Below are 27,651 nucleotides of genomic sequence, written 5' to 3' on the forward strand. Positions count from 1 at the left end.
TGCAATGACCAAAAGATAAAATTGTGAAAGAAGTCGTTTTGTCTTTAAATTGTCATGTTTGTTCGGAAAATACAAGTAATTTTCTCTTAAAAAGCAACTTTGTGCGAAGTATTCCTTTGCAGGAGGGATTTTCTATAACAGATGAAGCTTTTACTCAAACGTTTTACCTACCTTGACTAAATGGCGGCAAATTTTGATGACTGGAACAGAACAGTCAGCTATATCAACTAAAATTCGTCTCTTTGTCAGTAAAAGACAACTTTAAGCGGGGAAAAATACATTCAACAGATTGGAATAGACCAATTGACATGCAAAACTCGAGGTGACAATCACTTTTGAACCTCGTATGGCATCAATTAGCTCGGGTGCATGCTGTATTTGTAAACGGTTAAACCAAAATAGTGTTCCCCAAGAATATTGTGCATCTATTAATTTTTCCCCCATCTTAACAAATACTTCTATAAAATTAATAAATACGTACACAGAATAGAAAGACAATATTTGTTGGATGGAGTGTCAAAAGAATAAATAAAAAAGGGAGGTTATAAAAGTTAGGCACTCGTTTTAAAGATAATGGATACAGTTTAGTCTGTACTGTTCCCCCTTTATTAGTCACCTACTTTTCAGTGTGAATATCATGAAATTGTCAATTATTCCAATGCACTTTAATAGAGATTCTGTTATACACATTAACCACCACCTCTATTTACACATGAAAATAAGTACATCCCTTGATATAAGCTGCAGAACTGTAGCTGTTAGGTCTTTCTTTTATTTTTTGACTATTTGTGGACCATAGCTTCAGAACGGTAGCTCTTGTAGGTCCATATGTTATTTTTTTGACTATTTGCAGTCCATACATAGATGCAAACCATTACGATTTTTCAGTAATTTTTCCCATTTAGCGATTAAAACTATGCTATTACGGTCAAAGTTGATTAGTTACAGACTGCCCAGTCATCGCCGTTCAATTTTGTAAAACACAGATTTTTATCATTGCTTTTCCGGCCTGGTTGGGTATTTAGAAAACGCCAATGTAATGCTTCCGGTTTAACGGGAGTTATCGACCTATCGTTTGATAACCAACTGACTTCCGAACAGGCAAACTTGCATTTTATGGAAGTACCTTTCCCGCTTTCTCTACTTCCTTGACAAAACGAAAATGTATGAGAAGAGGCTGTTTGAACAACTAATGAATGGAATACATACTACAGATAACATGTTGAACGAAACATGTTATTGCACATCACTCTACAACCATTCGTCAGTAATTGTTTTCTTAAATGCATGTTTTTGAATGATTACTGAAAAGTTTTCAAAATTACTGAAAACTTGTTAGATTGTTACTGATTGTGTCAAAAGGGGGTTGGCATCTAGGGTCTGCAAATAGTCAAAAAATAACATAAGGACCTACATGTATAAGAGCTACGGTTCTGCAGCTACCCTTGTTCTGTTTGCTCAGTGTATTTTCCTCTCTGTGCTGTAAAATGGTATGGCACTGGTTAAGATTGGGATTGAGGAACAGCAGTATCAAGTGTGCCAGTTCTGTCAATGTCGTGTGCCACTTTGTAGATTGGCTTTCATTTCTTTGGTGTTCTCGCCGTCTAGTCTTTTTAGCATAGTAGCAAAATTCAGGTTTCTGATCGTGACCTCTTTGGATATTTGATGTAACATATCTTCTCAAACGTTCTCATAGCAAGGACATTCCAGGAGGAAATTGTGAGGTGTTTCAGGTACACTCTAATGTAAATATTTTGCCACTTGTCAGAAAATGAAATCCACTGTGCACATTAATATCAGGAAAAAAAATAGTTCATCCTATAGTTTAGTTGATACAACATCTTTTATGAAGGTTTTTAGACTTTGTATAAAGTGGATTATGACGTCTTGTCAGAAAGGCTATTTTTTTTTAATTTGCTTTGAGGTCTTACTGTGACAATTCATAAACTGTCCTAGCATTCAGGAAACAATTTATCAATGTTATCCAACCCAGTTTTCCACTAGTCCAAACAATTATGAAAGGCTATTTTATTTTTTTGCTATGACGCCTTACTGCGACTGAAAGGCATCAAAGCAGTAAAATAAGAGAGCACGTTAAAATGTGTCAAATCCATCATTTATCAACTTCCTTTTAACTGAATACTGATATCAGTGAAATGATTTATAGTAGGCAGTTCAAATTTATAATACCAATTGAAATTCAATATGATTGATAAAACTTTAAAGGTCAGTATCCACAGATACAAAACCAAATGTGCAGGGGAAAACATGCACTTCATTAATTCTTTGCAGTTCAAGTTGTAGTTAACTTTAAAATCAAAATGTGGTTAAATAAATGATTGCCATGAAAGGGGGATATAACTTGGTTGAAAGAATATCTGACTCACTGAAAAAATAATTAAAAAAATATGGGGTATGATTGCCGATGAAACAACTATCCACCAAAGTTTGAATAAAGGGGATGTAAGCAATGTTGTTCAGACCAGTAATCCTCTTTTTCTCCCCTTGACGGAGTCAAAAGGAAAGATGTAGGTATGTTGTTTGGGGTGTTGGCGATGGCAGCATTAACAATTGTATTAGTTTGTGGTTAGTTCTAGTTTATGGTGAACAACTTGTGGTACGTCAATGATATTTGGTATGTAATTGTATTAGCATTAGCACATCTTATTTCCCTGGAGATTTGGCCCTGCATAGAGATTATTTGACTCTGCCCCTCAGTCATGTTCTATTGACTTTGAAACTTTTGTGGTGTTTACATGTATTAGTTTGTGATTAGGTCAGTTCAAGGGGAACCATTAGTAGTAGGCCAATGTTGATTGGTATACAGTTGTATAAGGATTAGCATATCTAATTTCCATGGAGAATATTTGGCCCTGCCCCCTCAGTCATGGTCTATTGACTTTAATACTTTGGCTTAGTTTTACATTGTATTAGTTTGTGATTAGATCAGTTTAAGATGAACTACTTATGTACATGTTAAGTCAATGATATTTGGTATTTATTGTCATTTGCAAGTCCTAATTTCCATGGAGATTTTAACACCCCACCCCCTCATGGTTCATTTACTGAAACTTTTTCATAGTTTTCAAGTTAATGTTTGTGTTTACGTTTGTTTAAAAGGAACTACATATATATAATTATGATAAGTCAATGGTATTTGGTATGCAGTTGTATTAGCATTAGCACATCTCATTCCCATGGAGATTGTTAAGCCATGTACCGTCAGATATGGTTCATTGACTTTGAATATAACTTACATGTTAAAGTATTGCTCTTTTAATTTCAACATTTGCATAATTAAAATCACAAAAAGGCAAGACATATCTTGTGTTGACAGTTTATTTATAGAAAAAAATAATTCATTCTTAATTAAAAATGCATACTCATGTTTTTAATTTTATTTCAGATAAGTATAGAACCACTTCAATATGTTTGGTAGATTAATGTCCAAAGTATTTGGTAAGTAGATTGAACATAAGAAACATTACTATTGTAAGGAAAGTAGACTACATTTACTTCATATTAGTTTGTTAGCTAACACTTAGATCAGGGGAATCCCTATTCACTGTCTCTTTAAATAGAGGTTTTCTGATGGTCTATTCCAATAATAAATTGAAATTTTCCAACCAAGATTTGATTCTTCAGTTAAAAAACAGCTCAAATCAGGGTGCATCAACATAGTAAGCATTGCCTTTCTTGTACTGCAAGCACAACTGGCCATGCCAAAAGAGTTTCAGTGAAAAAGGTTATAACAAGGAACAGGACACAAGATAACACACTGCAAAACTTGTCTCTCGATGATAGTTATGCCTCTTTGGAAATATAAATCCTATCAGAAGTTGCATTGTATTTGCTATCATGCCTTCATTTCACGTAAGATATGCATTAAGCAACTTTAAAGAACAGAAAAAAAGGGTTTGTTTAGTTATTGCTCTTTGGACAGATAAAAAATGTTCAACTCCCGTACATTGGACCTCAGTTCTTTTATTATTATTTTTTTTTTTAATTTTTGAAACAGCAAGACATTAAGACCAGCAGTTTAAATTAACCTGCTGAAACTGTTGTTTAATTTTAAAGCAGTTAAGCTGCTTTATGCGAGCACCCTAGATTTATGTTCTACCAAATAAATGCTGAAATATGTGCCACTTTTATTATCTGGCTGGCTATCATGTTATTTATAACTAATTGAACAATTTGTTCATACTTTTTATTCTGGAATATAAAAAATATTACCATAAAAACCTTAAATGGTCGTCGAATGACCCAAAAGTTTTGAAGTTGCACATAGGAAGTAGTTCTCGATAGAAATCCTTCTATAGTTTATTATGTCCTGTGCTGTTGGCTAGGAAGTCAAAGAACAATTGCATAAAATATTTTATCGCCGAAAATCTATAAAGATGAGTCGTTTACATTTCCCTAATGGCAAAAGTCGTAGGAATATTGTTTGTCATCGATACGTATTACATACGTCAGTAGTCTATTAATCAGCTGATAATAGTTGGCGGCAATTTCAACTTACATAGAAGATGAAATTTACATAACTTTTATGATGATACATTAGGTACATTATTATTAATCATTTTATTCGGATTGAGATAGTTTAAATCATCTTCATTCAGTATCTTAAATGTATGCTCATTTGTATTCTTGTTAATATTATTCCGTTATCTCGTAAATGAGTTTCATGCTTGTCAAATAAAGTTGTTGTTATTGTAATTTTCTGATTGGTCGATGTCAAGGTCATTTCAAGATTGTTTCACTTTGGTGTTACATAATGCTACACGTGCTTTGATTTAGCTCAATGTGCTTCAATAAATATTGAGATTAAAACTTTAACAACAGTTTTCTAAAGGACGGCATAATTTAACTTCCAAAGTCGCATATTTTTGTAAAATATCAAGTCCGAATCTGTGACGTGTATTACACCGTAATTGTTTTTGATTTTAAGGAATTTTCGATTTCCGGTACAGAAAAAAAACCAACCATTTTCGATGTTTCTTTTCAGTACAATTTTTCACATATAAACACTCGTAAAGTGTTCTTGAATCATTTCTATGCGGTTCCTTCAGCAACTTGATGCTGGTAAACGATTTTCCCATGACAATGATGTGAAAATAAATCGCATGATACGATAAAAAGGTAACGACTAACGAGGCTCGAGAAATGTTTATGTTTTCATCAATTAAGATGAAGTTACAAACAAGTTTTTCTTAATTCCTACTATTTTAGTTATTGAAAGTTTAAATAAATGTTTTTTTTATTACGATTATAGTAAGGGCTATTCCAGAAAAAAATGTATGGGGGGGTTGGAAGGCAGTTTTTGTCAGCACCCGCAGCACAAACAATTGTAATTGAGAATTATAGTGCATTAGTGAGAAAAGTTGCTATGATACCCATCACCCATGTATTATTAATACAATGTGCCTTCCAATCCCCCCATACATGTTTTTGGAAAATGACGCAGTCATTGTTCCATAACTGCCGACCTGAACTTCATTACATTTCTCTGCCTACCACGCTTGGTTTCGTATTTCCTATTTTCCATACAAACTGGAATCTGCTTGTGTTATCATTATGCGTCATTGTGTAGTATTAAATCAGCCAGGACCCAGTTTACACTGGTTTTTGCTTGTATTCCACTACACTCGAACAAAGTGTTGTAGTTTGACGGGAACCAGTTTTAGAATTTGTAAACTACAAAACGTAATCGGTTATTGTTCATTCCGTTTTGGTGTTTCATACCGACTTATATGGTTTGAATAAGCTTAAGACCCTTCAAACATTAATGTGATAGGTATATTAAAGATTGTTTTACAAAAGGATTGAACTGTTTTACTTTCAAAGTCGTACTATAGGGATATCTGTCATATACGGATTTCCACTCTCACCGGTTAATTTCTTCTTTTATACGTGCTTTGGAAACTTCCTGTTTAATCGCAAGTTTTAAAATTGTTTTTGAGTGAATTAAACTTATTTTAACAATCATGAAGCGTTCCAGAATCATTTTAAAGCAGTTTCTTCTTCTCTTTGATGATGGAAAATAGGTTTTCTCAAGAAAATACCGCAAACGATCGCAGAGGAATTGAAACGTACAAGTCAAGTCGGCACCTGGTTAAATTGGCATCTAGTCAAATCGGCACCTATTCGACGTCAATTCGGCATCCAATAATATTTGTTATAATATTTTCTATTCAATTAATTAATTACTGTTACCAAGTACATAGTGAATATGTTGTTGTGTATTTTGGTAAACCACGAAACGAAAGTGAATATGTAGTGTATAAAGGTAAACAACGAAGCCCTTACCAAAGCTGTTGTTTTAACAATTAGACAATTTGTGTAATTGTAAAAACAAGTCAATTATTGAAATAAAATGGAAAACTATGAGTCCCTTTCAATAAATCAAACTTGCATGCCAAATAATTAGCAAATTTAAGGTGTTTGTTTTTCAGTAAAGTTTAAACAGCATTAAACCAACAATCCTGTAAAATGCTCAACTGGTTAAAATAATGCAGAAAAATACACAATATCTCATGTATAAGTCCAAATAATTATGACGTCTGGCAAGGCTATTTTATTATTTTTCTGGGACGCCTTCCTACGACGTTCGTAGGAAGGCGTCCCAGAAAAAAAATTAACATAGCCTTTTCGGTCATAGGAAGGTGTTCCAGAATAAAATTAAAAAAGCCTTGCCAGACGTAATAATTATTTGGACTACTCATATATATATATATATATCATTAAAAATACACCAAAAAAGTCATTAGTTGAGAAAAATAAATATATACAAAATGTACATGAACACCCAAAAATGTGAAAGTTAGTATTTAACTCTTTTTGCTTAAATACTGAAAAAAATTCTGGCAACCCCTTTCTTATTTTTACCCTATTGCTTAAAATACTGTTAAAAATATATATTTAACATGGGTGACGAATTGACTATATCAGGTGTCGATTTTAACCAGGTGCGCAGCTGATTTGTCCAGGTGCCAATTTAACTAGGTGCCAGTTTGACTAGAATTCTTTGACAAATGTTTGAAACTATCTGAGTTTCATTAGACCTTTGATAGCAGTAAAAAAAAGATTATTTACTTAATATTTTGTGGGAGAAGGGAGTTCAGACTGTGTGGTATCAGGTCTGTTTGTGCCCAATACATTTTGGCACCCTACACGTTCGCACATTCACACTCTACTCATTCGCGCCCAATTTTAATTCAAATTCAAGTTGAATAATTGGAAAATCATGGTTGTTGTTTTAAATTGCTTTGGTGTAAATACTGAATGTATTTATAGCTTGGTATGAGTAAAACATTGAAGATTTTAAAGGAAAAATCACAAAAGATAATTGTTTTTAACAGCTTGGTCCCATTGATCTGAAACAACGAAACAATAAAACATAGAAACCAAAATATAGCAATCCACTAATATAACCAAAACATGATAAAATTTATTCAACACGCAGAAACAAACATAGTCAGAATCTCACTTCATTTTGAAAACAAGTCAATGAAACAAGTTATAGCAATACACTAACCAAAACATGATTAAGAGTTATTCAACACAAAATAAAACGTTGACAAAATACCACTTTATTTAGAAAGGATTATTATTATTTTAAGCAATACCTTATCCAAAACATGATTAAGATTTATTCAACACAAAAAAAATTATTGCTGTCTCACTTTATTTTGAGACAATGACAACAATTATACTTATAAGAAAACACTTGCTTACAGAGTTATTAAACACAAAACCAATTAAGATTGGGTGCGAACATGTAGGGTGTGAAAGTGAAAGGGGTGAAAATGAGTGGGCGCAAACGTGAATGGAAGCGAACGGACCCAGATTCAGACTATGTACTAGTGAGAAATATGCAAGCCTTTCTACGGTATTTATTTGTACAATTCAGCTAGTCTTGACCTATTCATTTGTCTTAAAAAAACCAGCCAGTTGTCACCTTCACTTCACACTTACACACATATACGAATATCAATTATATGCTCACGATACATGTTGCATTGTTAAACTAATTACGGTATGTGAAAATCAAGACTTGCATAAAAACTATCCCAATATTAGAGACAGTGGCGTCATTTTTCTTCAGAGCTTTCAGCTCTTTGATTCTGGAATAGCCCTAATGGAAGACAGTTAAACTGTAATCAAGATATTTTAATTCAGTTAATAAAATTGAGAATGAAAATGGGGAATGTTGTCAAAGAGACAATAACCTGATCTTAGAGCAGACAACAGTCGGTATCAGGTCCGTTCGCGCCCAATACACTTTCGCACCCTACATGTTCGCACCTCGCACGTTCGCACCCAATTTAAAATCAAGTTCCAGTTGAATAATTAGAAAATCATGATTGTTGTTTTAAATTGCCTTGATGTAAATACTGCATGTATTTAGCTTCGTATGAGTAAAACATTGAAAATTTTAAATGAAAAACACAAAAGATAATTGTTTTTAACAGATTGGCCCCTTTGATCTGAAACAATTAGATAAAAAATTATAGCAATACACTAACCAAAATTGATTAATATTTAAAATTTATTCCACCCAAAAATCCAGGGTTACCAATGGATCTTCAATGCAGGGAGAAACTCCCACACCCAAAGGCTTGCTTTTGCTGGTCCCTTAACATAATAACAAAAATGTATACTATTTCAGTGATAATGGACATCATACTACAATCATAAGTATACACAAGAAATTAAAAAAATGTACAAAACAATTGTAAAAAATAAATACGATATACAGCAACAATTACCACATTAGCGGGTCCTCACTATTGACAGGTACATACAGTATGTGGCGACTTTAACATGGGATGGTGTGTAACACAATTGTGTTTCATATCATTAATTATCAGGAGTATTAATTAGGAAATTTATTAAAAAGGAATTAAACAATTCAATGACAATCATGTACGCTTTGGACACTTTTAAATAACGATCTGTTCAAATATTATAGACATACCATGTATACCCTGCAGCCAATAAATGACCATGTCTACTGTGAAATAACATGTATCCTTCAAGGTTTGACAATTAACCATAGACTAGAATAATTTAACATCCAGACGAATACGTAACCGGCCATTAGCTATGGGCCAATGTTTATGGACAACTGGATTATATAAGATCCAGCTTTGGACTTGAAGGAGGACGGATTGGTACAAGGGATTGGTACCGGAGATTCCGCCAAGGTCTCCCCCTTCGTGGGTAGGCTTGAACCCATGTGCTTAATATCCGAAATACTCCAACAGGAACGAAACCGTTATACTATACGATCACGTGCCCGTGTGAGATATTGAACATTCGAACAATTCAACTTTAAAGACAGTTTGTGAACATTCGAACATTTGAACTTTAGAAACATTCTTGCCTTTGTAATTACGTAATAAAATATATTTATCCTATTACTGACTTCGTCACATAAGTCACGATTTGATGCCGTTTGACCAGGATCGACTTGGATTGTCTAAAATAACGCGAAGGAATATAAAAGGTAAGAACTCAGTTGCTTTCATTTTTCTTAATGGAAAATCAAGATATTTCTATGTCAGTACAAACAGAAGAAAAGGCTTTTCAAGGGATGGCACACATATTAAGCAAAGTTTTTAATTTTAAAGGGATTGAGGTCGTACTTTTAAAAGGCTTAAAATCTGATGTTTGTTCACGAGATGTGGATGGCACGATTTTTGTTATTAAGTATTTTTAGGTACTTTTATATATAGGTCAATTTAAAAATTATGAATACACATTTTTCTTCATGATAAGAATGAAATGTTATTTTTGGTGTATTTTTTTATTTGCTGTTATTGAATTCAATAGATATCATAGGATAAATGATTTTTAAACAGAGAAAAATGTATTTTTTTTTAGAAGGTAAGAAGCTAGTTTTTCGTTTAGAGTAAAAATGATTAAAAAAAGTAAATATGTCTGATACAATATCATTTTTTTGGAGGTATTTTGGGTTTTTGTTTTGATCATATTTTTTATGGGTTATTTTTTTGAAGATACATTCAATTATTCTAGAAAATATGTATTTTACGTAAAATAAGCAGAGCACCGGTGTAAATTAAGGTTGATTTAGAACCTTTGGTAGATGAAGTTAAGGGTACATTGAGGATACATTGTTTGCGTATTCTAGCCATTTGATGATTAATGGGTTTATGCAGTTGGGTAGTGTGTATGCACATTTGTTTAGAGAAAACAAATAGTCTATAATTTTAGATTCCAACCCCTTCTTCGGATGATTAACATAAGTGATGTTAAGTTATTAAATGGTGCAAGTTGTTTATGGTGTTAGATTACGCCATATTTACATATTGTTAATAGATTAAGAGAAGTATCTTCATAAAGTAGCACATTAAAGAAAAACATGGATATGTTTGCCCTTAGGGATTTACTAGTATTGTTTTAGTAGACTGATATTTGTAAAGAAAAAATAAGAGACATATGAACTTCAGAACTTAATGACAAAATTTAAGTGAAATAGATAATTGATATTATACATTTCAATACGACTTAGTGTTAGGGTATATGTTGAGATCTGAGTTTAAAAATATTATATACATTTAAAACTTTTGAAAACTAGCATTCAAATAAAATTGAAATTGAAAAGTAAACAATTATGAGGATCATTGTCAGAAATTAAAAATAAGGAAATAATTTAAAATTAAGGAGTAAAAAAAAAAATCTTAACGATGTGTTTTGTTCATAAGTAGGCATAGATTTTTTTTTAATTGTTTTAGTTTTTAAGAGGTTAGTTAAGTTTTAAATGTATATAATATTTTTAAACTCAGATCTCAACATATACCCTAACACTAAGTCGTATTGAAATGTATAAAAGGGATAGGCAGTAGGTTTGGAATTTTAAAACAAATGAAAAATAGATATATAAAAAAGAAAGGAAATAGTATGATAAGGAAACTATATACTAATTTTAGAAAAATGTAATACATTACAGAGAACGACATTTTTTTCGCAATAAGGTGTTTTTGTTGTCAAATATGAAATGTAGAGTCAGTAACAAATTGCGCAAGAGGTAGTTAAAATTTTATTAATGGAATCTTAAATGTTGTTAATTTTTTGGTCTATATTTAACGTTAAGATTAATTAATGAAGCAAACAAAATAAAACTGTAAAAGTATTACAATTGGGAACAAAGTAACACATATAATATTTAGTATATATTATTTGTTATAGGTATTATGTAGGTGTAGAGGTTATAGAAAAGGATCAAATTATATATATTTTTTTTAATTTGTGAATTTTTAAATCTATTTTTATGTCTTGTGTTAATAAACATATATTTGTTTTTATTATGTAGGATTTTAAAAAAACTTGTAGAAGTGGTATACGACAGTTTTTCCCCTTTTGTTTTATTTGTTTTAAATAGATAATTTGATATAAAAAAGAACGTATTGATTTATATACGTAGAAATTGGGAAAAAATAATTTTGCTAGGCTTAGATAACTTTTGGAACTTAAGGCGAGCTAACAAACTGTCAATTATCTGATTGATAAATAAAAAATAGGAAATTAAGGGGAAGTAAACAAGTTTTAGTTTGTCCAAATTGGGATAAATTTATCAGTGGGGTTTAGGTGCGATCTTCATTGGAATAGCCATATTTTTGTACTGTTAATTTATTAAGAATATATCTTGGTTAGCCAAAAAGAATGTTGTGAGTTCTGGTTCTAATGCCACGAACAATTTGGTAAAAACAAATGGTGTCTTCGCAATTGGTTGGAATAGATGTTACTGACAACAGAGAGATGTCTTCCTCCGTGCCATTGGTCAAGGACAAAATTTAACCGAATGTCGATGTTAACAGCCTTTTAAGAAGGACGAACCAAATAGCTAGATGCGTCAAATACTAAGTAATGGAGATGGTGATGACGACATTTGTACAAAGATGTGCGCCCTTTCCAGCAGTTGATGAACTTTATACTATGATGGTGACGGAAATAAAACATGAACTATGTATATCGAACTATTTAACCGGTGATTCAAATGAACTATGTGTAAATATATCCAGCTATTGGACTTGGTGAATGTAATGAACTTATTATAAACTTTAGATGTGTGGTGATGGTTACCGGAAACTTTGCAATGAACTATCACAATAACCTACAGGAAGAAAAACTACCGTATTTTATTGAACTTTCGTTTTATTTAGGAGGAAAGGAAAATGTAACACAATTGTTTTTCATATCATTAATTATCAAGGAGTATTAATTAGGAAATTTATTAAAAAGGAATTCAATAATTCAATAACAATCATGTACACTTTGGACACTTTTAAATAACGATCTGTTCAAATATTATAGACATACCATGTATACCCTGCAGCCAATAAATGACCATGTCTACTGTGAAATAACATGTATCCTTCAGGGGTGAATTGCATGGTATGACAATTAACCATAGACTAGAATTATTTAACATCCAGACGAATATGTAACCGGCCATTAGCTATGGGCCAATGTTTATGGACAACTGGACTATATAAGATCCAGCTTTGGACTTGAAGGAGGACAGCTTGGTACGAGAGATTGGTACCGGAGATTCCGCCAAGGTCTCCCCCTTCGTGGGTAGGCTTGAACCCATGTGCTTAATATCCGAAATACTCTAACAGGAACGAACAGTTATACCACTATACGATCACGTGCCCGTGTGAGATACTGAACATTCGAACAATTCTACTTTAAAGACAGTTGTGAACATTCGAACATTTGAACTTTAGAATCTTTCTTGACTTTGTAATTACGTAATAAAATATATTTAATCATTATTGACTTCGTCACAGGTGTATGTGCATAATCTCAGACATTGAATTTCAATAAATATAAATCGAAAATAACTTTTGAAAGTGGTAGGATTGCATATCGTTAACATTACTGTACAAGCACTATTTGATACTTTAGAAATAGCTGAGAACAATGTCTGAGATATATATTTTCACCAATTCTTTACACTATTCATCTGAACTTGACAAGTTTGCCTTTGGGTTTTTTATTACCTGCCTATTGCACCTTTGGTGCTTTGATTTCAACATCTGTTCAATATATCCTGGCATGTTAAATTAATATATTTTGTGGTTAATCTTTATCCTTTAAAAGTGACTAATATGAAATGTAGAATTGATTTGGAATGAAGGACCTCTTATACAAAAAAATATACCATTACTTGTTATAGGGATTGAAAAGAAAACAGATGAAAGTTCTTCAAAGGAAAGAAGACATTCATTTGAAGATACTAGCCCACGTAAACATCAAACAAGATCAAAAGGGAAGAAAAGGTCTACTCCAGAAGCAAAAAGACAAAGAAGTGAGGAACCTCCACTTGGTAAGAAAAAATCTTCCAGATTTTTGTATGGGGGCTGGCTGCAACCGCCTTGGGTGCAGGATTTTCTAGATGAGTTGAAGACTTATTGTTGGCCTTCGGCTGTTTTCTGGTCTTTCACGTGACAGATTGTTCTTTCTTTGACACATTCCCTGTTTCCATTCTCAATTTTAGCCTTACATTTAGTAGAGTAGGTCATACTAGTAAGATGAAATCTAGTCCTGAAAGAAAGAAAAAAAGAGAAGAAAAATGATCTTCTGCTCTGTCAGAAAAGTTCTAATCCTTAGGCAAATCCAGGGTTAGATTTGAATGGCTTTCTCATTAAAGTGATAGCCATTATCAAGTTAACATAACATTTAAAAAAAAAAAAAAAACTTGGTATGCCAGGCCTATTAGCTATTAATATATATTCAAACATTTTTGAAATACACAATCTATTAACACTTGTGTCTTATCAATGATTTGAATTGGGTCTCACTTATCAAATCAACAAATTTACAAGTTAGCATACTTTAGTAGACCATTTATTTCTCTCTTCTAATTAGATATCATTGAAAATTTTGACCAATCAGAAAGCTGGAACATTATTTATTTTCGAAAAAAGTTCTGAATTTTCCTGTCAGAATAAAAAGTGATCTAAATGTTACATTTACTGTGCATGATTTGATTTGACTGAACTGCATGGATAGCACAAAATACCAAAAAAAAATATGTCAAAACTTATAGTGATAGAAGAAGAAAAAAGAAGCTGAAAAAAAGACAGTAATATTATTGTTTTGTTAAACATTTGACATTGAATTTATTGTTCATCATACTGTGTTCATGACTTTGTTTAATTGCAGCTTTTTCAAATGTAAAAATTGAAGAAGGAGCTTCAAAGGGAAATAACTCTGTAGATTCTAGTCCTGACTCTGAAAAGTCAGCATGGATAAATGTGGAAATAAAACCACCCTCAGCTAACCTACAAGAAAGTAGTACTAGTATGTATTAAATATTAAGATACTTTTAATGCTATGGCATATAGCTCTCTTTGTGACTTAGATCAAGCTAAAGTTTTTAAGCAAATTCCTCTTATGTCATTCTAAAAATACTTTGTATGTTTTCTAATGAAATTCATTTATTGAAACAGTTGAAAAACAACAGTGGGATTGTGAAGTTTCAAGGGCACAACCGTTTGAATATTAAAGAATGTAGAGGAGTGAAAAAGTTCATTTGTATACCTGCCATTTTGTTCTTGAGATGTTTCAACAAAATATTAAATTATCCTTTGTGTGGTATAATGTTATTTAATTCATGTTTCTTTTTGAAAGAGGTCATGTTGCTCTAAATCATTCATAAAATTATCGTAAAATCACTATGCATGTTAAAGTAATGTTATCTTATCTCACATTATATGGTTTAGATTAAAAGGAGCACAGTTTATGTGTTCTGATTACGCTTACCATGTTTTTCACACTTTCATTAAAATTTAGGTGGGCTCTTTTATTTATTATGGGTTTCCATAATTGCTGATTTATAATAATGAATTCCACTCTGGAAACACATGAAATAATGATCAACTGATCAAGGTTACTCTCCAGACCATGTCAACAGACAAAATGACCCACTAGGCAATTGAAAATGATTAGGTCAAACAAAAAAGTATATGTGTTTACTGTCACATGCTGAAAAAAAAATAGGATAGGTACATGTTGGTAGGGATTTTTTTTTAATTTTTATTATTTTTTTTTACATTGAGTCTATGGGAGCAACATTGTGACTTTAACATTGCTTAATCAAAAATGGCCTATAAAACGTTGGGGTAGGGGATAAAAAATAGGGTAGGTATGGGTACAGTAAACACATACTTTTTTATTTGGCCTACCTGGCTGTATTCTCGTTATTAAAAAGTTTTATGTTTTATAATCTTAAGTTTTAAAAATCAAAAACATTTAAAAAGAGTGTTTCTGATTGTTGTATGTTCATTGTTGAACCCAAATAATCTTTTTATTTACTTTTAGAATGTTGGGGAATTTCATAAATGACCTCTTTAAAACCCCTAGTACTTATTGTGATAATCAAAATAATGAATGTAATGGAGAGACGATAATTAACTAGTTCATGATCATGAACAACTCTTTAAGTACTGTCTATTTTGCACCTGTTTCACATATATGTATTTCACACCTATATAGTAAAATAAACTGTGTGTCACCAATTAAGGGGCTATCAATTGATTTCAGCTTGTCAATCAATACCATACATTGTTTTTACGGCACACTTTCAACCACCATTGTATTGATTATTTTGCCCATGAATTATGCATATGTTAGATATTTAGTGTTAAAAACTCTAATTTCATAGAATCAGTTAAATACTTTTCTCACTTTATTGTTTTATGTACAGTGTCATCTCCTTTTCATTCTTGGATATAAGATTTTATTAGTTAAGTATATTTATATACAATGTACACAAACCATGTGACTGTGAAAATCAATACACAAAATAAAAATAGTGGGAAATTCAATACAAAATGACAGAAACTGGCTAAGAGAGACTAAATCAAAGTCAGTAATGTATTCTTTTATTTTCAACAAAAACTATTTATTAAGAGATTTATTGATGTTTGCCTTCCACTGTTGTATTTTCACCTGGAACTTCAAACCATATTTTTGGCTTGCATTTTTTCTTCACTTGCCAGCTAGATCTAGCTTTTAAGTTGGTCCCTTGGAAACATTCATTGTTAAACAAAATTCTCAGGTTAATGTACGTATAGACATTTTGTTAATAATATGAGGCAGGCACTACCTGTGAAAGGGGACAAAGTCTGTATGAATTATTTTTTTGTAACAAAATCTATTAAAAAAGAAAAAGAAATACTGAACGTTTCCGATTTTAGTTCTGTTGTTAGGGATTTTATTTGTGTCAGACATTATTTAATTTATGACGTCATATTCAATGTAAACAAAGAAACGCTGTCATCAGGTAACGTTTTTTTCAAATCAAACAACTATTAAAAATGAAAAGGTATTGAGTCCCTTCCTATATTTTACTAGACGGATAAATATTTATTTTATTTAAAGTCTCATGCCAACGAAACTGGAAAAGGAAGTAGATTTCTGCGCAGATGCGGGGAATTGAAAAAGTCTGGGGAAAAAGGTTAACGATTTTGAGTTCATTAGTAGAATGAAAATTTCGGGAAATTGTCCAATTTTTTTGGTTTTCTTTTACCGTAATTGGGGACTTTGTGCCCATATAAAAATTCTACCTGGATACTAAAGGAGTGAAGTAGATAAAGTATGCACGATATGTGATCTAATTGGTTGTTTCTTAATGTCAGTGGCAATTATTTAAAACAAAATAGAAAATAAAATATAAAGAAGATACATTTAATTAAAATGGTCAACCAGAATGGAGCTTTGATTTTGGTCCATTGACCAATAATAATTTGCATAGAAATACATCAGGTAAAAATGTCTATTTACAGGTGAGAAGGATCCCACAGCAGTGGACACAGATAAATCTGATGATTATATAAAACTGACACAAAGCAAAACCAGCGGAGAATCAGCTAGTCCTGAATGTGTTGTGAATCCACCAAGTCCAGACCAACCAGTACTTGTAGATGGACCTGCAATGTCAGCATCAACATGGGAAAGTGTGGACACCTCTACAACTAAAGGTAATCCTTATCTATTTGGGACAACATCCCTAATGCGCCTCGAAATGAGGAACTCAAAAGTCACGTGTAAAGAAAAAATCTCTTTGTAGTGATATTGGACATGTTTCTATTTTTTACAAATGACTGAGCTTAAAACCATTTGTGGTGATTAGGAAAGTAGAGGAACATAGAATAAATGTGTAAAAACTATGGAGCTATTAAATGTGTTCAAAGTATTAAATTTTCAAAGAACTTATTGTGTTAAAAAGGGGATATTTCACCACAAGGAGCTGCATCACGAAAAGGATGTTCAGGGTATGTTAAATTACTGAAAAAGTAATCTCACTTCGTACCCTGAAAATTTAACCACATATGTGAAAATGTCACAGTTTCGAAACGAGCTATCATACATATCCAAGTTTACGATATGGACTGAGCTACAGGAAAAAAACGTTACCATTACTGCCTATATAAAAACAATTAAAGATTTTGACCCATTTAATTGACCATGCATGACCCACATAGGAAGTCAAGGTCATTAAAAACCACCCTCATTGTAGCCTCTTTAATCATTTTAATTTCTATAAAATCTTTTTTCCTTGGACAAGATTTCTACTAACCATTGTTTTCCTATAAATTTTATTTTGTTTTTCTTGTAGAATCCCCTGGTTTTTCTTATACCAATGTCTAAATTGTCTTGCCATTTCCTCTTGATTTGATCTGACCATTACTATTTAAACTTGCAAAGTAAGTAATACACAGTAATGGACTGCTTGCTTTCTATGTCCATTTTTGAACATAACTTCTGTGAGACTTCTTGTATTATCATGCAGATACATATATTCTATGATGGTTTATAATAGTGTAATAGCTTTGTTGAAAAGTTAGATTTGTTTGGTTAAATTTTTGTTATCCCTGAAGACTCAAATTGACATTTGATATATAATAGTATTCATTTCAGAACATGTATACAAAGACTGTGTTGTCATAGAAACCACATCAGAACATAAAGATAGATTGTCCAAAGAATTTCAGTGTCTGCCAGATAATTCAGAGGGCAAAGTTCAACTATCAACAGATAGTTTTATTAAAGTAGAGGAAGCTTCTGAAGATATGACTTCATTAAATGACAAAAACTGGAACAATATGAATGCTAGTGCATTTCTTGATATTGATATGCCATCAGAAAGTGAAAGTAGACGCTTGACTACAAGCTTTGTGCATATTGATCAAAAGGATGTTTTTGGATTGGAAGAAAGCAAGAACAATGCTGAATCAGAAGTTAGGAGTGCTTTTGGAGAACTGGGAAACTTGGAAACAGTTGATGAACTATCAATAAGCAGCTCTGATAAAAACTCAAATGCACAAGATGTCATTACATTTGGTTCAAATAGTTCTAAACAGCAATCTGAACATGATAGTATGTCAACAAATGATTGTGGCAATACTCAAGAAAAAAATCAATCAACTGAAGTTCATAAAACAGAATCCATGATAGAAAATGGGGACTATAATGCTGATGCAAAGTATGTTGTACCTAAAATGCCAGTGTCAAAAGGTCAAGGAGGAAATAAACTGAGTAAAAAATTAGAAAAACGGGAAAGATGGAAGGAAAAGAAACGAAAAAGTAAAACACCTGAAAAATCTTTAACTAAAAAAGATACCAAATCTAAAGAAGATGCGGGAACAGAAAATAGTTCTAGCTTGCAGCAGGAAAATAATGAAGTATCTAAAGAAGGGGAAGAGAAAATTCTTGCCTCAGATGTAAAAACAGATAGTACAAATATAGAGGAAAATGAGGCAGAAACAAGTTCAAAGAGGGACGAAAAAGTAGAAGAAAAAAAAGCTGAGCAAACAGATGTAAACACAAGCAAACCTAAGCAAAAATATGTGATTCCAAGCAAAAGAAATAAAGGATCTATCTCACCGTCAGAAAGACAAAGAAAAGAAAAAGATCAAATCCCTGAAACAAGAGGGGAAAAGAAGGAAGAAAAGTATGAAACTGAACCTAAAAATTTTCTAGAGTTTGTTCAGAGAAAGACATTTAAAGGAGTAATTGTTGATGCTAAAAAACTTATGTTTGAACTGGGATTTCTGAAGGATGTGAAGCAGGAGGACATTTATGAAGCTGTGATTGAACAATACAAAATGGCAGCAGATAGAAAGGTAAGTAGAAAACTATAATAGCTTTATATTTGACCAGTCAGTATCTATTTGTAGAATGGGACAAATATTAATCATAAACAATTTTCATATTCAACTGCAGTCACCTATAGTTGCTAACTGTCTGCATCATTTGGTCTTTGATAGAGAGTTGTCTCATTAGCAATATATATACCGAATACTATTTTTATATTATTCAGTAGAAAGACTTAGAATTAGTTCAAAATATATTAGAATATCGAAGTTTGAAATTTGGAATTTTCAAAATTTTACCAGGATACTGTCAACTTTTCAACACCTTCATAGTGGATATTTAGTCTGGAAGAATTTTTTTGGTAAAAGGTATTTGTATTGTTGATCAATAAAATGTACTTTATGAGTTTGAAAAAAAATGATACAAAAAAAAAGAAATGTGATGTCACCAACGATGAAACTAAACAAAAGAAAACATTTACTGAATGCGCCATTCCAGGTTCAATAGTAATACCAAGACTTGAGAGTACTGTAATTTGAAGTTTTGATTATCAAACAAAAGTCTTAAGAAAAGTTATATCTGATTGTACCATTATTTAAGCTTTATATATTATTTCTGTTTATTTCAGTTTCATTATTGGATAAAACAAGCTCGCTACAATGCAGAACTTATTTTCACCCAAGATTGGATTGAAGAGTAAGTAACTTATGTATTAAAGTCATGTGTGACAGAGAGAGCAGGAAACAAAGCTTTGTAGACAATATGTGAGCTGCGTCGGATAGAAATCGACCTTATAAATATGTACATGTATAAGACTCGGGTTGATTTTAGAATATTCATATATACGAAAAACAACAAAATAAAAGATGAAGTTTGGTCTGTTTGGTAGCAATCAATTAATAATTGAAGAAGCAGACAGTCACAGATTTTCGTTGATATTTTTTTATTAAACCGAAATAAGTAAATAAATGCATTGGTGTTAATTTGAAGAAGTTCAATTTCTATACAACACAGCTCATGTGTCTATTGTAACATACAGTGTAACCTGCCTAATCCGACATCTGAGTCTTCCAACACCCAGCTTAATCTGACATTTTTTTCTGGTCCCCCAGTGTGTCAGATTACACAGGTTACACTGTATTTGACTTTTTTTGGAGGAACTAAGTAAGGTTCAAAAGGAATAAACACAAACTCGAAGCTGCAAAATTACATCCTTCAAGATCAGCTGTGTATACAAAAAGGGGCGGATACAATTAACATCGATATCAATAAAGGATTAAACAAAACAGTTCTGGAATACCCTGACATACAAATCACTTAATATTTTCAGTACTAATAGAGGAAGACTAATACTTTTTTAAACACAAAACACCTGACAGCCATTTAAATAATTTAGGATAATGATGATGTATCTGTATAAACAGGATAAATATTTCACAAAAGTTATTGTTTTTGCCGAATAGTAACTTGTCTTAGATAGACATTTAAAGTAATTCAGCTGATTGCATTGAATTTATCTAATCTAAAGTTTTAACATGTGTGATGTAAAAAAAAAAATGGTTTAAACATTCAAACAGGTAGTTAGGAACATTTAAAGTGAGCAGATCATTATCTTACTATACAATATTGGTTTTGCTCATTGTTGAAGTATGTAGTGACCTGATGTTGTTAACATTTTGTCCTGATGTCTTTATTAGATAGTTATCTTATTGCATAGAAGTGGGAGAAATAACTCTGTCAACAGTTTATTTAATACATTTTATTTGTTTTGATAGAAATTTACCATCATTGGAGGGAAACAGAGAGAAAAAGTCAGACTGGAGAAAGAAAAAACAAGAAAAGTAAGTACACTGTGTAAGAAACAAGAGAAAAAGTAATATATATATATATATACAAGATTAGTACTGTCTGGTCAGGCATGGTCTTCGTACAATGAACAAAGCACACAGAGTATATGAATGATTATTATTATTATAAAAATAAGAAAATGTGGTATGATTGCCAATGAGACAACTCTGCATTAGAGACCAAATGACACAAAAAATTAACAACTATAGGTGTCTGTATTGCCTTCAGCAATGAGCAAATATAAAACAGAAGATGTAATATGATTGTCAATGAGAAAACTCTCCACAAGAGACCAAATGACACACAACTATAGGTCATTGCCTTCAACAAAGCACCTCCGAAAATCCATACTGCATAATCAGCCTTAAATGGCTGTGAAATGACAAATGTAAAACAATAGACAACTTTCAAGTTTGATGCATTTCTGTCAAAAACTGGTTTTAGTGAACATCAATCGTGCGTTTAGGGGCGTCGTCACTTCCGTACCAATATTGAGCTAGTGGTTGTAAAAATATAAAGCTATATTGCACAAATTATTCGGAAAATTGAATTCTCATAATTGTCTTGCAGCACTGCTGTCATTAGGGAATTGTGATTAAGTACTTACAGAACAAATATTATTTCTAGTGTATCTTGTACAATGACGATCACTAAGACGCTTGATGAACGTTTATAGTGCCGGGATACAGGCAATCCCCTCTATCTGGTAAATGAGGTCATACAGGCGCACATAATTGACGAGCTTTTTTCGGTGAAGGACAATCTCAAAAGTGGTCTTATTCAAACAAGAAAATTAATGGCCTAATTTATGTAAAAATAAACAGCTGCGCCATGAGCGCATGATACGCCCGGCGTCTTGTGTGGAAGTTTTATGCAATAATCATAAATAGTTTCTGAGAAAGTTTTAAGCAATAACCATATATTGTTTTTGAGACACGGCGGGACATGTGAAACCCCTAACCCTGTTTTTTTTTTCGAAAAAACTAAATATCACTAAAATAAAATTTTGAATCAAAACCAAAAAGTATACAGATCTAGATTAATATAACAAAGAAGTGTGTAAAGTTTTAAGCAATAATCATAAATTATTTTTGAGATACGGCGCAACATGTAAAAAAAAACCTCCCCTGTTTAACAAAATACTCAATAACTCCAAAATAAAGTTTTGAATCATCAACAAAAAGTAAACAGATCTTTAGATTAATATAACAAAGAAGTGTGTAAAGTTTTGAGCAGTAATCATAAATTGTTTTTGAGATATGGCACAACATGTAAAAAAAAACCTCCCCCTTTTTTACAAAATACTCAATAACTCAAAAATGAAATTTTGAATCATCACCAAAAAGTATACAGATCTTAAGATTAATTAAACAAAGACATGTGTAAAGTTTTAAGCAATAATCATAAATCGTTTATGAGATATGGTGCGACATGTAAAAAACCCCTCTCCCTTTTTTACAAAATACTCAATAACTCAAAAATAAAATTTTGAATCATCACCAAAAAGTAAAGTATACAGATATTAAGATAAATATAACTAAGAAGTGTTTAAAGTTTTAAGCCTTAATCAAGAATCGTTTTTGAGATACAGTGCAACATGTGAAAAAAACACACCCCTGTTTTAGTTACAAAGTGCCGTAACTCAAAAAGTTTTAATCTTATTTTCACCAAAAAGTATACAGATCATTTGACCATCATAAGAAACAACTATGATAAGTTTCATGAAATTTGGATAAGTCGTTCTCGAGTTACGGTGCGCCATGTTTACGCCGGACAGACAGACGGACAGACGGACAGACAGACGGACGGACACAGGACATTTGTATACCATAATACGTCCCGTCAAAATTTTGACGGGCTTATAAAAATTAAGGAAAAACAAATATGTAACACATTAACAAACAACAACCACTGAATTACAGGCTCCTGACCTTAAAAGGTCCCAGAATTGACAAATAAGATAGTTGAAATAAAACTTTAAATCAGACTTTGTGATGTTGGTAAAAAAACTTACTAAGTCAAAATAAAATTAAAAAAAGCATTTTGAATGATTTTGTCCATCTACATGTAATTTCTTAATATAGAATAGGATTCATTTTCAAAATTTAGTTTCAATAACTTTTTTAAAATGTTCCAATTTCTTTTGGAATGTTTCAATTATATGGGAATATGAAAATGGGGTATCCCATTTGCAATAAGATAGCAACTGGGCAACAAGGGCCAAAAAGTAACTTTCTTCCATCATTTCTCTTTTCCTGACTGCCAAATGCGATATCTGGTCTTGTGAGTGTTCATTTAGTCACTTTAGTAAATTCATTTGATATTTGATAAATAGTTGTCTCGTTGCAATCATAACATATCTCCTTATTTTTTTACCAACTAAATCATGCATATATCAAACAGCCTTGAATAATGAAAAAAAAAGTGTATAATCCTTTTTCTTCATAAACATGATAAATATAGAGTGTTATGTTTATTTTCAGAAGAAAAAGTGGTCATTCTGAGTATGACAGACCTGCTGGTGGAATGTGCAGAGATGTTAGATTAGAAACAGATCCATCTCTACAAGTTGTGCGTGAAAATATAGGAAGTAAATCATCCATTGAAAAGGTAGCACATGTTGGAACAAGTCAAAAATTGACCGAAAATACGAAAAAGGAATTGGACACGAAATCTGATAAGAATGCAGACAGCAGTCAAAGGTTATTAGATAGTTCAAGATCATCTCGCATGAAATATAGTGATGTTAGATTGGAAACAAATCCTAATATGATGGTTGTAAGAGAAAATGCTGGATCAAAGTCAAAAGATCAGAAGGATAAAATTGACAGGTCATCAAAAATGAAATACTCAGATGTCAGATTAGAAACTAACCCTAATTTAATGGTTGTTAGAGAGAATGCTGGATCAATGTCAGAAAATCAGAAGGAGAAAACTGATAGGTCATCGAAAATGAAATACTCGGACGTAAGATTAGAAACTAATCCTAATTTAAATGTTGTAAGAGAGAATGCTGGATCAAGGTCAAAAGATCAAAAGGAGAAAACTGACAGGTCATCGAAAATGAAATACTCGGACGTAAGATTAGAAACTAATCCTAATTTAAATGTTGTAAGAGAGAATGCTGCGGATCGGTCAAGGTCATCTAGACTTAAATATACTGATGTGAGACTGGAAACAAATCCAGATCTAACTACTGTTAGAGAAAATGCTGGTGGTAAGACAAAAATGTTAGTGAAGGAATCTACAAAGGACATTCAGACAAATGAAGAATCTCAGAAAATCATTTCAACAAATATAACTGATGCAGAAGTTAAAGCTGAACATGGCGAAAATCAGGATGATAATGTAGATATTATGCCTGCACATGATCAAATTCTAAATAACAGTTCAAATGTTAGAAAAGACTCATCAGAAGTGAGTAAATTTGAGTTTGAATCAAAAAAAGTTCCCACAGAGCCTGAAAATGATTCTAAAGAGGGAGACAATACAGAGAGAAGCCAGGACCAATTGATTTGTGATGGGGATTTGAGAGAACCATCAAAAGAAGGAACTTTGCTGAATTACTCTGGGGCTGTAAAATCAGCTGGGAAAATTGAAAAGGATGATCTTAAATTGGATGAAAGTGATACCGATGTCAAAAATGAAGTCAGTGGTGCATTGACATCTTTGTTAGCTTTAGTTGAAACTGAAATAACTAAGAAATTCGATGATAATGGAAACCCTATCACAGATAAACAAGGTGAAACACTTTCAGAAGAGAATGTAACTAAAATATATGATCATCAGGGAGAAAACCATGATAGAGAGATTAAAGAAAGGGAGATAATGACAGAAGAAAAACAAACTGACATGAAAGAGGAGACAATGACAATTATATCAGAAGTTGATGTTAAAACTGAAGGAGAAGGATTTGTTGTAAAAACAAAATTACATGAGAGTGTGAAATCTGATACTGGTATCTATACAGAGACCTCTGATACACTTGATCACAACAAAGAAAGCAAAGTAACCAAGGAACCAGTAGGACAGGAGAATGATAAACAGAGCTATGCAGCAGCTTTAGGTCTGGTTCAGAGCGAAGAAACACTTCCTTCCCTTGAACAGAGTGGTGAATCACTACCTTTGCCAACCCATAGTGTTACCCTTGATGTAACCGAAATGGGAAATCAGCAAAAAATTGAAGATGAAAATATCAGTTGTGCATCAGACCAGAAACTAGAAGAAACAGAAAAGTTAACATCGGTAAACATACAATCAGAGTCAGTTGAAAAAAGTTCTTCACTTACTCAAAGTGTCATTACACTTGTCAATGAAGTTTGTGAATCATCAGTACAAAAACAGGTAGAAACACTTGCTAAAGAAGTCCAAAATGAAATTCCAGTGGAAATGCCAGCTAATGGATTAGAAAAGATTGATGAAAAAGACAAGACTACAGATGAAAAAGAAACCATTGAGAAAAAATCTTTGCCATTATCACTTACAGACAGTATTTTTTCAATAGTACAAGAAACAAGAGTCGAAAACACTCAAGAAAAGTTAGAAAGCTTGGTGAAAGGTATGGCAAAAACTAAAGAGACAGATGAGGCTGGCATTATTACGTGCGAGGACACTCTGACAGTACAGGCTGATTATAAGATGCAATCTGAGAGCATGGAATCTAAATCAGATAAAGTAGAAGACACTAAGACGAAAGTAGCAATCAGCAAGGCAGCAGACGACGCTAAAGCATCTGAAGGTCACACAAAGTCAATGATGGATAAAACCAATAAAACATATGAGAATAAAGTTACATCAGATGTAGTAAAAACAATAGAAGGTGTAAGAAAAACATTAATGGACATCACAAAAACTGTGGAAGATGATAGAATAACAATAGAAGATATTACAAAGACAGTAACACATGAAACTTTGAAAACTGCAGAAACCATAGAAACAAACAATGTCAGAACAGTACAACATGAGTACAAAACAATGGCAGACGTAATTGAAACAATAGAAGATGTTAAAAAGACATTAAAAGATATCAATAAAACAGTGGAAGATGACACTAAAACCATAGCAGATTTGACCAAAACAGTTCAAGGTGACATTGAAAAAGAGGCTGCCAACATATCAATTATTGATGATACCAAGACTGAAGGAGCGGAGGCAAAAACTACAACAGATGATACCAGAGTAACTAGTGAAAATATTGAGTCTGAGGTTATTCAGACTGATATTAAAACCATTGAAAAAGGTTTGAAAGATTTGATTACAGAAATGGCTGCCAAAGAGAAAATTAGTGCTGATGATAATGGAGTACAATTGGATTATAGGAATTCACCTACAAATTCCAATGAAATTGGTGAACAGGTCAGGAGGTTATCCCCATTGGGTATGGCTGGAAGTTTGAGTCCTACAATGGTGAGATCTTGTGAGTTTCTGGCAAAAGATGGAAATTTGAGTGAAGCAGATTCTTTGGAAAACCTGTCTGTAAAATCAGATGGGGGAAGTCGTTCAAATTCAAAGTCTCAAAGAAAAACAGTTGGTTCAAGAATCCAACAACCAAAGTCTTACTCAAGGTCACATGATACTCCAAATAAATCTTCATTTAAAGAAAGAAATTGGCATGGTACATCAACACCTGGTCGCTATGGTAACAGTCGCCATGATAGTTGTAAACAGCCAGTACATGGATGGTATGATCATTCTTATGGGTCACCTCGACAGTATGGACAATATCATTCATATTCAGAAAGTCATGACAAAAATAATAGAGGGAGAGGATCATATGGGAATACCCCAAGAGGATCATACAGAAAGCAGAATTACAATACCCCTGATAGATTTCAGCAGACCAATTCCTCGTCATACAAATCACATTCTTACAAAGAAAGTCACTATGTAAAGGAACATAATGGAAAAACAACTGATAGATTTACTCATGATAGAAAACAAGGAAGAAGTTTTGATAAACAAGAATCTGACAAACATGGAAGCAATTATAAAAGCAGTGATGTTAGAAAATCAGAAATGGGCGGAGGAATTGAAAAAAAGATAGAAAGAGAAAAAGATTATATTACTACCGGTAAACCAAAATATATAGACACTAAGTACAAGTCGTCTGATTCTAGGCAAAAAATAGAGAAACAAGAGGAACATTATTCAAAATTGAGTGAAAAAGTTAGCGGTTCTAAGTCTGTAAATCAGAAGGAGGCACAAGGATCTACTGGTAAAAAGGAAACATCTCTTCCAAAGTGTGAAGATATTCCTAGTAAAGCATTAGAAAGTAGTCAGGGTAGTTGTGATAAAATGAAATGTTCTTCAGATCAAAAACCAGATTTATCAGAAGATACTTCAAAAGAAGCTACTGATTCTTCTAAGGAAGGAAGTCACCAGCAGGCTCAAGGTATCAGTAAAGGTGCAACTAATTCCCAAAAACAAAAACAGAAAAAGAAAAGGAGGAGCAATGCTAAATATAAGTGGTAGTTGTGTAAATACATTGTATATATATTAAGTGCAGACAGCACAATTTGGGATTAGAACTCAGGGTGATATTGTGGCCATGATTTTTGCAAATTATTTGGTTCTCAGACTTCAAAATCTTTAAATCAGTCACTACCTAGTACTTGTTAAAGTAAAAAAATTTCATAAAATCTATATTTGAATATCTTGTTAGTTTATTCTATTATT

At 32.3% G+C, this 27,651-nt stretch overlaps 1 protein-coding gene across 3 annotated transcripts; it reads left to right on the forward strand.

Moving 5' to 3' along the window:
* LOC139490774 (uncharacterized) lies at positions 1 to 27,578 on the forward strand. 3 transcript variants are annotated; one of them, XM_071277765.1, is made up of 9 exons: positions 1 to 75; positions 3,407 to 3,459; positions 13,205 to 13,354; positions 14,194 to 14,331; positions 16,818 to 17,012; positions 17,941 to 19,157; positions 19,757 to 19,824; positions 20,904 to 20,969; positions 23,460 to 27,578. In XM_071277765.1, the coding sequence occupies exons 2-9, from the start codon at positions 3,429 to 3,431 to the stop codon at positions 27,445 to 27,447; spliced, it is 5,853 nt and encodes a 1,950-aa protein (XP_071133866.1). In that variant the 5' UTR covers positions 1 to 75; positions 3,407 to 3,428; the 3' UTR covers positions 27,448 to 27,578. The 3 variants fall into 3 exon arrangements, with proteins under 3 accessions (XP_071133866.1, XP_071133867.1, XP_071133865.1); XM_071277766.1 differs by lacking the exon at positions 1 to 75 and adding an exon at positions 172 to 322 and having other exon boundaries at positions 17,953 to 19,157; XM_071277764.1 differs by lacking the exon at positions 1 to 75 and adding an exon at positions 182 to 322.
* The last annotated feature ends 73 nt before the right edge of the window (positions 27,579 to 27,651 follow it).

This window comes from Mytilus edulis, chromosome 10 (assembly GCF_963676685.1).
Source record: "Mytilus edulis chromosome 10, xbMytEdul2.2, whole genome shotgun sequence".
Taxonomy (NCBI): Eukaryota; Metazoa; Mollusca; class Bivalvia; order Mytilida; family Mytilidae; genus Mytilus; species Mytilus edulis.

Excerpts from the sequence above, each read along its gene's own strand:
- LOC139490774 (XM_071277765.1), top strand. The coding sequence starts at position 3,429 with ATGTTTGGTAGATTAATGTCCAAAGTATTTG. Across the intron at positions 3,460-13,204 it reads ATTAATGTCCAAAGTATTTG|GGATTGAAAAGAAAACAGAT; the intron begins GTAAGTAGATTG and ends TACTTGTTATAG. Across the intron at positions 13,355-14,193 it reads AAGTGAGGAACCTCCACTTG|CTTTTTCAAATGTAAAAATT; the intron begins GTAAGAAAAAAT and ends GTTTAATTGCAG.